The 14228-nt window shown below is 40.5% G+C and overlaps 1 protein-coding gene across 23 annotated transcripts in view; it reads left to right on the top strand.

The window, feature by feature from the left end:
- EP400 (E1A binding protein p400) overlaps positions 1-14228 on the top strand; it is a 58260-nt gene that overhangs the window by 40505 nt on the left and 3527 nt on the right. For 16 of the 23 annotated variants that reach the window (XM_063173556.1, XM_063173571.1, XM_063173560.1 and 13 more), the window contains 23 exons: positions 19-130; positions 635-778; positions 1083-1241; positions 1462-1545; positions 2107-2238; positions 2359-2403; positions 2511-2664; positions 3150-3388; positions 4270-4443; positions 4689-4736; positions 5740-5876; positions 6390-6446; positions 6566-6644; positions 7226-7426; positions 8425-8470; positions 8561-8670; positions 9270-9474; positions 10404-10567; positions 10932-11138; positions 11434-11629; positions 11991-12121; positions 12513-12680; positions 13376-13453. In XM_063173556.1, coding sequence (XP_063029626.1) covers positions 19-130; positions 635-778; positions 1083-1241; positions 1462-1545; positions 2107-2238; positions 2359-2403; positions 2511-2664; positions 3150-3388; positions 4270-4443; positions 4689-4736; positions 5740-5876; positions 6390-6446; positions 6566-6644; positions 7226-7426; positions 8425-8470; positions 8561-8670; positions 9270-9474; positions 10404-10567; positions 10932-11138; positions 11434-11629; positions 11991-12121; positions 12513-12680; positions 13376-13453 — 3070 coding nt within the window. The remainder of the gene's footprint in view (positions 1-18; positions 131-634; positions 779-1082; positions 1242-1461; positions 1546-2106; positions 2239-2358; positions 2404-2510; positions 2665-3149; positions 3389-4269; positions 4444-4688; positions 4737-5739; positions 5877-6389; positions 6447-6565; positions 6645-7225; positions 7427-8424; positions 8471-8560; positions 8671-9269; positions 9475-10403; positions 10568-10931; positions 11139-11433; positions 11630-11990; positions 12122-12512; positions 12681-13375; positions 13454-14228) is intronic. The other 7 variants (XM_063173577.1, XM_063173575.1, XM_063173576.1 and 4 more) reach the window with 5 other exon arrangements.

The following is a 14228-nucleotide window of genomic DNA, read 5'->3' as shown; positions in this document are numbered from 1 at the left end:
TTTTTTCCATTTTTTTAGGCTTGTCAGTGGTAATTCTGTGGAAGAGAAACTTTTGAAAAATGGCACAAAAGACTTGATCAGAGAAGTGGCTGCTCAGGGAAATGACTATTCAATGGCCTTTTTAACACAGGTAAGTTAATATTCAGAATGCATTGAAACACCCATGTTGCAGTGTTTAATAAATTCAAGCAGCCGTGTTGGAGTGTTTAATGGCAGTTTAGTAGAAATCTGTCTGGACTAGAATTAATAAGAAGGCATATTGGATTTCATTATTGCTTGAACTGTGTGTTGGGGCCACATTCTTTCAAATATTGTCCATCTGTTTTGTTCTGTTATTTGCATAGTGATGCACAGACATCACCCATGACTTAATATATTGTGGTTTCTTCACCCTGCTGCAAAATTTTGCAGAGCTTGTAAGGGTGAAGGTCTCAACAGCTTTAAAAATGTGAAATAAGTTTAATAAATGTGGCTATTTAGAGAGATAGTCTCTGAATTGCTGCTCTGAAAACAGATGAGACAGTGACTGCACTGGTGAAGCCAGGCTATCCTGGCTGCCACTCCTGATATAGAAAAAAAATAGTATGCTCCCAAAAACTGAATGTATTTCTCTTTTTTCTTTCTATTTACCTAGCAAACAATTCAGGAATTGTTTGAGGTTCATTCTCCTATGGAGGATTCTGGATTTAGAGTGAAAGCAGAAGAATTTGTAGTACTTTCTCAAGAGCCGTCTCCAGCAGAAAATATTTCACCTAAAGTTGCAAGACCATTCATAGAGGTAATGATTACCACACACATTAAAAATACAGCTGTGCAGCATTAGTATTAAACAGCTTAGACTAACCCCATTTTTTGGGGGTAAATTCTGTCAGTCTCTTTTTCTCATAGTTTTATGCTCTTTTGTAATTTGCCTTGTGACAAAACTTCCAAAAGCCCAAAGCTGAGTTTTATAATTTATGGGACTCTTTCTGTTGCTGCAGCAGAGACTCCAGAAATTTGTGTTGCATTTCAGTGACTCCTTATGGAGTTCCTTTCCATATTTTTGAAGTCTTAATTATTTTTAAAATATATCTCTCTGAAAGGCCCTCAACAGCATTGAACGGGAGGATGAGGAGTCAAATGATCACATACAAGAAACAGGATCTGAGTCAAGCATTGAACCTTTAATCTCAGAGCTCTGTGAGACAAAATACAATGAAGAGCCCTCACAGCTGCAGGAGTTAGTTGCTGTTGTGGATCAGGTACCGTGACTTCCCTTGAATGTAATGTTTAGTTCAAATGTTTCAATTTCTTTGCAGTCTGACCTTAAAGCAACTTTGTTGTTTCTCCCATTAAAAGGAAGGGAGATCTCCCACTGCTTTAGAGTGATAAGATGAGTTTGAAGGAAAGCTTTGATACTTCATGTAATGTTTCTTTTATTATCCTCAAAGTAACATTTTTTCCCTTTGATACTTCCCTCAGCTGACTCCAATTGAGAAGTATGCTTTGAATTATCTGGAGCTCTTCCACGGTTCAGTTGATGACAATGAGCCACGGTTGAGTGAGGTAAAACAAATCTTTCTTTGCCATGTTATTCTGTCACAGAACAACACTTATTATATTTTCATTATGAAATGGAAGTTTCTCCAATGATGTGAAATATATTGTAGGCACTTCTGTGATCTTTTCTTGCTATACCTTATGAACAGCGTAATGTCTTACGGAGACCTCATTATTTTGGGATTCTGTGGTTTAAGCAGGTGTCAGTTCTTAATTTCTTTTTTATAAAATGGGAATTGCTTTCAGCCAGGCTCAGCAAATATTTGTTGTACTCCATTGATAGCAGGGGAAAAAGTTTCATTAGTTTTAGTGAGCCTGTGTTCTGATTGTCTTCATTGTTTAACTGAATTTCTTTGATTGCTTTATATTGATGATTTTAAAACCCTCCACAAAGACCAATAAATATCTTAAAAATGGCTGGGAAAGTATCTGTTCAGAAATTCCTATAAAATTCTTGTATCTGAAAATGTCAAAGTTCAAGGCATTTATCCATAAAATTACAAATTGATGATTTCTAATCTGGTGTTTTACTGTATAAAGTTTCTAAGCAGTCTGACTTTAATCTAGATGGAACTGAAAACTGCAAAGAGAGCCTGGGAAGTCCAGCATATGAAGGAGTTAAAGGAAAGAGAGCAAAAAATGCTTTGGGAGGATGAAGAGGAGCTTCTCACCTACACTCGGGAGGATGCATACAACAAAGTAATTGCTGATTAGTCTTGTTTTTTCTAAAAAGTTATTTCTTAACAGTTAGTCTAAAAATACCTTTACCCTTCAGGTTTCAGTTGGATCATTTGAATTATGTTCTCTTTTTGTGTCTAGGAATATGTCTATGAAGGTCCAGATGGACAAACTGAAATTATGCCAGTAAGTAAAAGTAACACCAGGCAGCCTAAACAGCTTTTTTATTTTATGAAACAATAAGGTCAGTGGAGAGTTAACATTGCAGTAATTACAGACTTTATTCTGTGCAGCTCTGGACTCCTCCTACTCCACCTCAGGATGACAATGATATCTACATAGATTCTGTTATGTGCCTGATGTATGATACCACCCCTATTCCAGAGTCAAAATTGCCTCCAGTTTATGTCAGGAAGGAGCGTAAACGACACAAAACAGATCCCTCTGGTGAGTGCAAACTGTTCTGGGATTTATTGCTGAAAGTTCAAAAAATCAGTGGGGTTTTCATGCCTCCTGTATGTTCAGAATGCATTGAAACACCCATGTTTCTATGTTTAATGAATTCAAGCATCTGTGTTGGAGTCTGGTCCTGTAAAGATCAAATCTGCATGTTTGAAGGGATGAAAATTCTTGTCCCACCATGGCCTTGAAGCAGTGGAATGACTGGAAGGCCCAGTCCCAGTTCTTATGGTGTGTCTTCTCTTTAGACATAAAGATATTCTTTAAAGGACAGTTTTAGACAGCAGATAGTCTACTTTGTCAGTTAGAACAGGGCTGGTCTTACTTTATAACAGGCTCTGTTTAGTTCCTGGCTGTGCTTTTCAGATGCAGTGGGGAATACTCTGTACATGTATGAGCATTTTGCAGCTGTAGGCAGAGGAATCCAAGACTGACAGTATCTGCCAATAATGTTTTATGTTTTGTCTTAGCAGCAGGTAGAAAGAAGAAGCAGCGTCATGGGGAGACAGTTATCCCACCTCGTTCACTCTTTGATCGAGCGACTCCAGGAATGTTGAAAATGCGCCGGGAGGGCAAAGAGCAAAAGAAGAACATCTTGTTGAAACAACAGACACAGTTTGCAAAGCCTTTGCCAACTCTTGTCAAACCAGCTACTGAGGCTGGACAGGATAATCCAGAGTGGTTGATCAGTGAAGACTGGGCCCTTCTGCAGGTCAGATGATACCTGCAGCTTCTGCTGTCATTATGTTTTTATTTCTGCACTTATCTCTTCAAGGTTATTTCTAATTCTTAGTGGCAATTTGCTGTCATAACTTGGAACAGCTTGCCTGTCATTTGTGCTCCTCTAAGGAGAAATTAAAGGCTAAAGTACAAAATGTATGATTAAGCTCTATTGTTGTTTTAGAAAGCACTTACTATTATTCAGATTAGTTGTGCTGGCTGGACACTGGATAATGAAGCTAAGGTTCTTCCCACCTTTGAGGGGGGAGCAGCATTTGAATAACAGCTCCCTGTTGTGGTATTTTCAGAGACCCCTGTCAAAGGGAGGAATGATCAATCTGACTCCATGTTCTTAGAAGGCTAATTTATTATTTTATGTTACTATATTGTATAAAAGAGTACTATACTAAACTATACTAAAGAATAGAGAAAAACTTGTGACTCCTTCCAGAGTCCTGACACAACTTGACTGTGGTTTTTCATTAAGTCAAACCAATTCACATGTTGGATAAACAATCTCCAACTGAATTCCAAAGCAGCAAAACATAGGAGAAGCAAATGAGATGATATTGTTTTCCTTTTTCTCTGAGGCTTCTCAGCTTCCCAGGAGAAGAATCCTGGGCAAAGACTTTTAAGAAAATATGATGATGACACCTTTTCCCTCTCATACCAATCTCCAACTGTTTCCCTGCACATCAGTCAGCATTAAGGCACCTTATGCCTGTTTATTCTCTGTGACTGTAGCTGAACACAGAGCCTTAGCCCTGAGCTGTCCCACTGTGGTAACTGTGTGTGAGCACAGGGAGGTAAGGGAAGGTTTGGAAGATGGCAATGATTTGTCACCTTATGCATTTGTGCCTTTCTGTGTTGCAGGCAGTGAAGCAGCTGCTGGAGCTTCCTTTAAACCTTGCTGTTGTGTCACCAGCACACACTCCCAACTGGGACCTGGTCAGTGATGTTGTTAACTCCTGCAGCAGAGTCTATCGCTCGCCCAAGCAGTGCCGCAACCGCTACGAGAATGTCATAATCCCGAGGGAGGAAGGAAAGGTGAGCGCACCTGCAACGATGCGTCCTTTTTTTACCTTAAGTTGTAGAGTTTTTTTTCCTTAACTCCATAAACACTTGTTTTTTGTTAAACGTTTCAACAGTGTAAATAAATAACTTTTAAAAGATCTTTTTTAAATTATTCTCATCAGGATTTCCACTTATTTTATGTGATTTCTTTGAAAAGAAAAAGCACCTGAACAAAATCTTCCACAAAAGATCATCTAACTTTCCTTCTTATTTTACAGCTAATGTACGAAGCTAATCCTAAAAAGAAGACAAAAAGTATTTATAAGGTGTGCATTGGTATTCTTTCAAAATCAAATCTAGACACTGTGGTATTTAGCAGCAATGGAGGTGGGCAGATAATTCATTGAGATCCATGTTGAGTGTTACTTGAGTTCTGAAACATCAATTAAAATTCCAAATTTATTTTTCTTTTCTTTGTTGATACAGTGGATTGACACCAGACTTCAGCTTTTGGATTTGATAGATAAATTTTAGATCATGCAAGAAGTTTGTGATTTCACTTAAACTGTAGTTGGCATTTTTCCACCATGTATCTTATCCTGATGGTATTTAAGATCTGTAAGAATGAACTTCATGCTAGAGTCTAAGTGGATTACAAATACGTAGTGAATTTGATGCCTGAAACACGTTTTAGTAAATGAGGATGATAGGATGCTACAGAAACAAAAACAAATTCCATGACTGTGAACACCTTCTTCCAAACCACACAGCAATTTAGTGACAGAGTTGGGTGGAGAATCCAGAACTTCTGGCTGTAGTCCCATTCTCTGACTGCTAAGGAGGTTTGTCCCTGACTGGCAGTTTCTGCTTAGGAGAAGCCAAATGTTAGACTGGCATGGTGTGTGGATGTTAACCTAGCTTTGTTGGGAGAGCAGTGCAGTGATGGTTTTGTTTTATTTCCTTACGTGTGCGCTATGCATAACTATAAACTAATGGGCTCTTGGTTTGGGTAATGAATTAAACTTGCAAAATCTAAACTAAAGCAAAGATTCTTTCTCAAATTAGAGTTTGCCATTTTGTATGTCCCCAAGTGCTGATGCCAGTGTGACCGTGAGAACTGCTCCTTATTTTGCTCTTTCTTTATACATTTCCCATAGAGTTTTGTGTGACAGTAAGTTATCAGTGACACGAGGCAGGAACCAGTCTGTGATAGATTTGTTGGAGAGTGTTTTTAAATAATCTACGAGCGCGCCTTGTGTTTAAACATAGACAAAAATGCCCTGTTGAGTGAGTTTGCAATTGAAAGTTGGTTTGTTTTCTTTTTTTTAGACTAAAAACAGTCGCCCACTTCGTACCAATCAGATCTATGCTCAAGATGAGGGTGCAACCCACACACAGCTTTATACTAATCATTTTGAGATGATGAAAATGATTGCAGGGAAAAGAAGTCCACCTATCAAACCTCTGTAAGTTTACCTGGGATCATTTGATCTCCTGTCACCACAGATCTCCTGGAAAATGTGTTTTGAATGGCTCTCAAAGCCCAGAGTTATTCTGCACTCTGTTTCTCTGTTCTTGATCTCTCTCTATGTGTTCTGTGTTAATGGAAACACTTCCATATTTCATGTGTTTGGGTCTCACTGCAGGGATTTGCTCTTTGTCATCAAGAGCAGAGCTGCATTCAGTTGGAATTTTTTAAATCTACTTTATATCTATCAATTTGCTTGAACTATAGACAATTTACTGACTATACTGTTCAGTAGTACATTTTTTCATATGTATCTTCCTGCAGTTTTTCTTTATTTATTTAGTATTTACTCTGAGTCTTTGTTAAATATCTGTCTGTATGCAGGCTCCAGTGCTGGCTGGAATATCATGGAAACTTCACCAAAAGTGCAGTGTTCCATGCTAAAATACATGAAATGAAATATTGTTTTTAAAGTTTTTCTGTCCAGTGATACAGTTTTTCTCCATTTCAGACTTGGCATGAATCCTTTCCAGAAGAATCCAAAGCATGCATCAGTGCTTGCTGAAAGGTGAGCACTGCCTATCTTGAAGGAGTAATAAATTGCATAAAAATGCTCCTTTTTCTTTCTTTTTTAAAGGTTTCAGTTATTTCTAAATATTGTGTGTTTTGTCTAATTGTTGTTTCTAGTGGAATCAACTATGATAAGCCCCTCCCTCCGATTCAAGTCGCGTCCCTCCGAGCAGAGCGCATTGCCAAAGAGAAAAAGGTATGGACCCATCTCTGTGCACAAATGGCTGCAGTAACTAAAAAATTAGGCAGCAGATGAGGTACAAGCAAAGCTACCTCCTGGGGGAAGTTTGGCACTACAGTGGATGTTATGAGCAGCTGCACACTGTTCATGTACAGGGGTTTAGATAACCAAGGCCCAAAGCGGGGCCTTTCCTTGTCCTTCTTGTCATTCTCAGACCCCTTAAACAATGAGGAGCATATTTTTGCAAAAGATGCTAAAACATTTAAAAATGTTATTTAATTCTTGACCATTCTGTAGCCTCATTTCTTTTATTATTCAGAAAGAACTACTTGTCCTTGCTTGTGGATGATAAGTTGCTTGTTGTGCTGTGTTCTAAGCCACAAAACCATGAGTACACCTTGTAGTTTGAAATGAGTCATGTTGTGTAACTTGGACTTAAAAAGTGAGGGCAGCTTTGTGAGCTGTCTCTGGCTGGAATTAAAGGAGTTTTGTGGATAGAAATAACGATGTTTTGTCTTGTTTGTTTTGTTTTGTTTCAAAAAACCACATCTTGCTTGTTCCATGCTTGACGACTGAAGGTGCCCCTTTCCTTGCAGGCGCTGGCGGAGCAGCAGAGGGCCCAGCAGCAGACGGGCCCCCAGCCCCAGCAGCCCCAGGCGGGCCAGCAGCCCCCCCAGCAGCCCCCCGTGCAGCAGGCCCAGCCACAGGCACAGGCACAGGCACAAGCACAGGTAGTTCAGCAGCCACAGGCAGTGGTGCAGACTGCAGTCACTACTGTGGCCAACACAGCAGTATTGGTAAGAAAGGGAGAGCTCGGTGCCTCTGGTGTCGTAACTTCAGTTCTTCTGTGTGTGCTGTATTTGTGTCCTGTTTTCTCTGGGAAGAGAATTTTAGGTCAGTATAGTGAGATCAAAGATATTTTTTCTTGTTTGTTTTTCCTGTTTATTCTGGGTGTCTTCTGGTTCCCTATTTATTATGACTATTTGTACTGTTGTAGCAACAGATCTTGGCATTCTGAGATGGAAAAACACCATGAAAAGATGGTTTTTCCTTTTTCACTTTAGACTTCTATTTAATGAAGTCTGAGTGAATAGATGCTCATGGTCAACGAGATGTATTTGTACAGAGAGCTTGCAGAATACAGAGAATAAAAGAGAATGTAGCTGTAAGAATGATTCAGTTAGAGCTTAAAATCCAAAGATTCATTAACCTTTGCAAGACAAATGAAATGATGCATCCTACAGGAAATACCATGGTGTTTTTACTGCAAATTTGTGCAAAGTTTTCATGTCTTCCCAAAATCTAGAGTCTGAATGAGTCTGATGACTGGTCTGTGGCTTTTGTATTTAGAGCCAGTTCAGTTTACCTAGTAATGTGTGCTGGCTATGGTGGATTTATTTTGCTTGCTGCAGAGCAGGAGTACCACAGCTTTTGCAGAAAGACACAGAGGATGTGTTTTGACCCACAAGCATTGCTGTGTATGAAGTGCTCAGTGATGTTCCTGTGTGAGTGGCTGTCCAAGGTATTGCTCCCTTCCTCTGCTAACAGGGATGTCCAGTGACCAGGGTTTACCACACACATGGCTGGTCTACAGCTGCTCATTGTGAGGCAGAATCCTGATTTATGTATGCGTTAGTTGCTGTGATCTGTAGTGTCTATGAACAAGTGCAGAAATCTGTGCGTTCCATTTATTTTTTGTTATTTTGTCACTTCTGGAATACAGCACTGTGTTAAGCAATGCTCAGTTTTCTTCTATTGTTTTTTTTAAATGTTACCTTAATTGTTTTCTAATTAGGCAGGCACCATCAAAACAGCAGTGACGGGGACGAGCATCCAGACTGGTAAGGAGACTTTATAACTGGGCCTAGGAAGTGATGGACATTGGGATTTTCACTCTCAGAATCTCACATTTAATCCTGGCTTGCTTTCAGCTACAGTGAGTGGAAATGTGATTGTGAACACTGTTGCTGGGGTCCCTGCTGCCACCTTCCAGCCCATCAATAAACGTCTGGCCTCACCTGTTATACCTGGGACCCTGACTGTGAGTAGATCCTGTCACTAGTTGTGTCCCTGGACACACTGGGTTCCATGTTTTATCAGCATTGCTTTAGTTTCCCATGTTTCCGGAATTTCTGCTTCTTGCAAATGTCATGTGCATCTTGGGGTTCTTTATCAAACCTCTCTCTCTTACCAAACATCAGAACACACTGGAATGGCGTATCAGAAAAGAATGTTTAATACTGTTAAAAATAATTTATAGGAAAATGCTGCTAAAAGCAATGTATTATGTCATTAACATTTTCAGCCTGTAATTGTTTTGTGCTTTATTAATTATGATCTTTACTATTAGGTTAATGGTTTAAGACTATGGAAGATAAAGCAAAATATTGAAAGGTACTAAAATCAAGTGTCTGTAATGGAGTGAAGGGTTTGGTGATCAGGGTTTGGTTAAGTCTTTTTCCAACAGGTGATCAGCCTGTTGGAAAAAGATTTAACCACATGCTGATTTTAAGATTCATCCAAACAGATGTGTTAGACAGATTTGGAGCTTTTGCTTTTAAAATTGCCTGGAAGGATATTCCATTGCAGAAGGGGGACGTGAGGCTGGGAGGGGAGCAGTAAAGCTGTGTTCCCTTGCAGACCTCGGGAGGCACGGCCACTGCCCAGGTGGTTCACAGCCAGCCCCGCGCGGCCGCGGCGCCCGCAGCCTCCACCGAGCTGGTGACCATCGCCTCCACGCAGGGCGTGCGCGCCGTCACGTCGGTGACAGCCTCAGCCGTGGTCACCACCAACCTCACCCCTGTGCAGACCCAGACAAGGTCCTTGGTGACCCAGGTGACACCAGGTAAGGATCCTGTATAGCGGATATAATGATCCTGTATAGCGGATAGTTTTGCCCCTGACGAGGGGGAGAGAATGATGCATCTGACTCCTCCTTATCAGAAGGCTAATTAATGACTTTATTGTACTATTTTGTATTGTACTATTGTACTACTTTATTCTATATTACATTACATCTAAACTGAATCTGCCCAGCACTCAGCTGCACTCCACTGCACAACATCTCGTGACTGTGAGCCTACAGTCCCAACACACACACCCGATAGGCCAAGGAAACAAAACACCATCACTCTGGGTGAACAATCTCCACATTGCATTCTACTTTGGCACAACACAGGCACAGCAAATGAGATAAGAATTGTTTTGATCGTTCTCTGAACCTCAGAGAAACACAGAAATATTCTTGGGAAGAATTGTGCTTTTCTCTGTGAAGAGAAATGTGGCAGCAATCCTGTGTTCAGGGACTTCTTCCAGTAGTGCACAAAGGCTCCCAGAATCCCTGTAGATCCACCACCACAGCCCCACAATATTGGAAGTCTGGGACACAATGAAACAGGGCTGTGATTTTTAACTTCCTTTATTGTTGGTGCTCAGATGACATTTATCTCCAGTATTTCTGGATAAAGTATGGTAATAGAGAGCTTGGCCCCTAGGCATTGTGATTTAAAAATATTATTAAAAATCTAGCAGTAAAATACTAGAATTGACTGTCTTGACTAAAAACCATTGTGAAGAAAGGCCCTTCTATTTTATGATGTACTCTGCTTTTACATCATGCTCCTGATAATGTCTTCTTACATGTAGTAAATCCACAAAGTGTGCAGGAACAGAAAAATAAGCATTTAACAGCTTGACTTCTCAGGTGAAATTCATGAGTGAAACTGAATGTTAAAACGTATTTGTCATAATGTTTTGTTTTTTCTTTATTCACAGCTACACCAACAGTCCAGCTATCAGGCAAAACCATCACCCCTGCTCACTTCCAGCTGCTGAGGCAGCAGCAGCAGCAGGCTGCTCAGGTGCAGGTCCCACAGATCCAGGCTCAGGCACAAGCCCAGTCTCCAGCTCAAATAAAAACTGTAGGGAAGCTGTCACAGGTGAGGAACTACTCATGAAGTAATGTAGCACATTTCTCTCATTACTGTAAGCTTCCTTAGCAGTGTGTGTTGTGTTCTGTTTTCTTGGGCTACAGTGACATGTATTTGCCTCTTAAATTTCATCCTACTAAAATTTCATGCAGGCAATGAGTCTTGACAGCACTTGCAATAGTAGAGTAGGGCAGGATGGAAAGCACTTAGTGCTGCTCAGTGGAAGCCATTGTGTAAAAGAGTTACATTTTAGATACTTGATCTTAGCTCTAGTCTGGTACAGAATGTTTCTCCTTTTAAGCTTTGGATTCATCTCCATTTTTCTCCTGTGATGTAAACTATTGGAAATGATGGAGGTGTTTGAATTTTGCAGGAGCAGCTGCTCAAGTTGCAGAAGCAGAAGCTGCAGCTCCCCCAGCAGCAGGCAGCCCAGCAGACCCAGCAAGGGGCACAGCAGCAAACAGCACAAGTGCAAGTGCAGCAGCAGCAGCAAACCCAGCAGCTCACTGCTGTGACAGCCCCTCGTCCTGGCGCTGTCCTCACGGGCACCACGGTCACCAACCTGCAAGTGGCACGCCTGGTGAGTTGCCTTTGACTTGGCAAAAACTGTCCCAAACATCTCACTCTTGGCTGGTTTAAATGAGCTGGGCACTGCTCATTCACTCACAAGTGCCCTTTGCATTGCTCTGGCACTGCAGAAGGAACAGATGTACCATAAGTACCTTTACATTGTATTTATTTACCCATTGATACCATTTCTGAATTGTGTCACTGTACAGGAGCCATTACATTTACAGCTATCACTTTATAATCACCTGTTATATGCAGCAAATCTTTCTGTGCTGGTACAATAATCTTCATTCCTTACTGCTTAGACTCGTGTTCCTGCTTCCCAGCTCCAAGCACAAGGACAGATCCAGGCCCAGACTCCACAAGCAGCCCAGGTTGCTCTGGCAAAGCCTCCAGTGGTGTCTGTTCCAGCTGCTGTTGTGTCATCTGCAGGAGTCACCACACTCCCTGTGACTGTGGCAGGCATTAGTGTTGCCATTGGGCAGCCACAGAAAGCAGCAGGTATGTGAAGCAAGTTGGATATAGGAAGAATTGTATTTAAATTATATATAATACAATTATATACCAAGCATATATATGTATATAATTATATACCAGTCTCCTATAGTATAGACAGTTTTTTTTCTTATAGGAAAATTGTTGTTGGAACAATAAATTAGCTTACTCATGCCCTTGGAGAAGAAATTTTCTCCACTATTAAAATCATGTTTTATTTCCACTAAAATCAGTGGGTTGTTACTGCTCAAACCTGTGCAAATGTACAAGTCTGTAAAAGCAGAATCTGTGTGTGCAGACTGTGATTACTGGTACAAAGCAATAAACTGAAGACTCTTACAGTTCTAATTATTTCTGTAATTTTCAGGAGGCCAGACAGTAGTTGCACAGCCACTGCATGTCCAGCAGCTGCTGAAACTCAAGCACCACCAAGCAGCACAGCAGCAGAAAGCCATCCAGCCCCAGGTTGCACAGGGACAAGCTACTGTGCAGCAAAAGGTACCATTGTCTGTTCTCTATTAACTAGTGCAGTGGTTCTGGGTGACCAGGACACCCCTAGAGAGTCAGTCAGGATTTCTAGGGGTGAATCTTAGGTGTATGTAGAGAGAACAGGTTCTCAGGTGCTTAATTTTTTCTGTAAAGTGGTTGATTGGTAGTTTTTAGTAATTGTATTGTTGTGTGAGTGTTGTGTATAAGAGAGAAACTTTTCTTTAAATACTTTAATTCTGAATACTTGTGTAAATGCATGAAGGCATTCATCTAGTGCTCATTTTTTGAATTGCTTTTTTTTCAATAATTAAATGTAATTAGTCTCTTTTCCCCCACATAGCTGTTCTTTAAAATACACTTGCCTTTTGTAGTCATTGATGCCTTTTTTTCTCTTGTGCAGATAAATGCTCAGCAGGTCACGGTCCAGACCCAACAGCAGACTTCACAGCAGCAAAAAGTAACTTATGCTACACAGCCTGCCATTAAAACCCAGTTCTTAACAACTCCAATTTCCCAAAGCCAGAAACCAGGTGGAACCCAGCAAGTGCAGGCCCAGATTCAGGTACAGGTAACACAGGTTTACACCTTTAAACTGTACTGGGACTGGAGAATTGTAAAGACAACAGGTGAGGTAGAATTCAGCACTCACTCATTTTAATTCTAGTCACATGTTCATTTAAATTGACTTTTTAATAAATTTCAGTGGTGCTGCATGTGTGGCCTTACAGCGAGTCAGAGCAACTGTGAGCTGCAAGTTTGTCTTTGAAATAAAATAATTTAGTCACTCCTTTTTATTAGGCAAGGGATTCCATACTGTGTTTACTAAGGAAAATTCAGCCAGAGGTTTTCCTGTTTCTGGTGTTGCATCACAGCCTAATCTCTGGCAGCCAAGAGTATGTGACAACTCACATACTCTCTTTTCTGCATAACTGGATCAGCCTTACCAAGGAAAAAAGAAGGAGGTTAGGAATGGGAAGCCTTACTCTTTCAAAAGTATCTCCCAGATAATGAACCTGTTAGAACTCATGTGCTTCCTTCAGTTTTATAGGTAGTTGGGATGAAATTACTCTGTTGTAGTTAAAAATGAAAATATTTGTCTTCCTCCCCTAGCTAAGTTATTTTCACAGATCTAAACTGTTTCATAAACATTCAACCTCACTGAAAATGCCAAGCTGCAACTTAGTGTGAACAGGCCTGGGTGTTTTGCTGCTATCAGCAGCTTTTTATTTTGATCCAATCTTTTTTTATCTCATATCACTACAGGTTGCAAAACTCCCACAAGTGGTCCAGCAACAGGCTACTGTTGCCAACATTCAGCAGATGGTTTCAGTTTCCCAACAGGTAGGTTTTGCTCTTTCAAATATAGCACTAGAAATGTGATCTTTACAAAAGCTCATTTTTTTGGAATGTGTGTGTTTTTCACCTTATGTGTGGCATAGGTAGTATTTTTGAAGGATATAGCAAGTGCCTTTCTATAAAAATAAATCTTGAATAGTGAATCAGCTGAGGTTTATTCTCTGGTCTAAAACTTTCATAGATGTAGCAATGTTTGTTCATCACTGTAGATAAACTGAAAAACAGATTTTTAAAAGTGTTTTCTAGAGCTGAAAAGATGTTTAAAAATTGGCTTCTGGTGATGTATAGTCAGTATAGCAAATAATTGAACTAATGAGCACCATCTGAGCTTTTTTCACAAAAATTAGGACAAATTGAAGGTTACAGGTTGTTTTGTTTCAGCTCACAGAGCTGTGCCAAGTGCTCTGTAGAAGGCAGAATGGTGTGGTGGCTGTTTCAAATCTGTGCTGGTAACAGACAGGGCTTGGGCAGGAGAAGCTCAGGTGGTTTGGTTCCCCTCCCCTAAGGACCAGGCAGTTTAATTATCACTGTTCAGAACAATGTCATCCAGATCATTAGCAACAGGCCTAACTTAGGCAGTTGATTGGCAGGAATGATTGAGCTTTGGAGGGTGGATGGAGTTCTTGCCTTTGGTGCACAAAAATCTGGGCCAGTCAGTTCTTAATCTGCCACAGTTCACAGTGCAGTGTTTCAGTGCAGAATTAAATCTGTGACTGTTTATCTCCAAATGGTGTGAGCTGTCTGATAACCACCTCAGATG

The sequence above is a fragment of the Melospiza melodia genome, chromosome 20 (assembly GCF_035770615.1).
Source record: "Melospiza melodia melodia isolate bMelMel2 chromosome 20, bMelMel2.pri, whole genome shotgun sequence".
Taxonomy (NCBI): Eukaryota; Metazoa; Chordata; class Aves; order Passeriformes; family Passerellidae; genus Melospiza; species Melospiza melodia.
The sequence above is the reverse complement of the archived record's forward strand: the minus strand, read 5'-3'. Positions and strand labels throughout refer to the sequence as shown.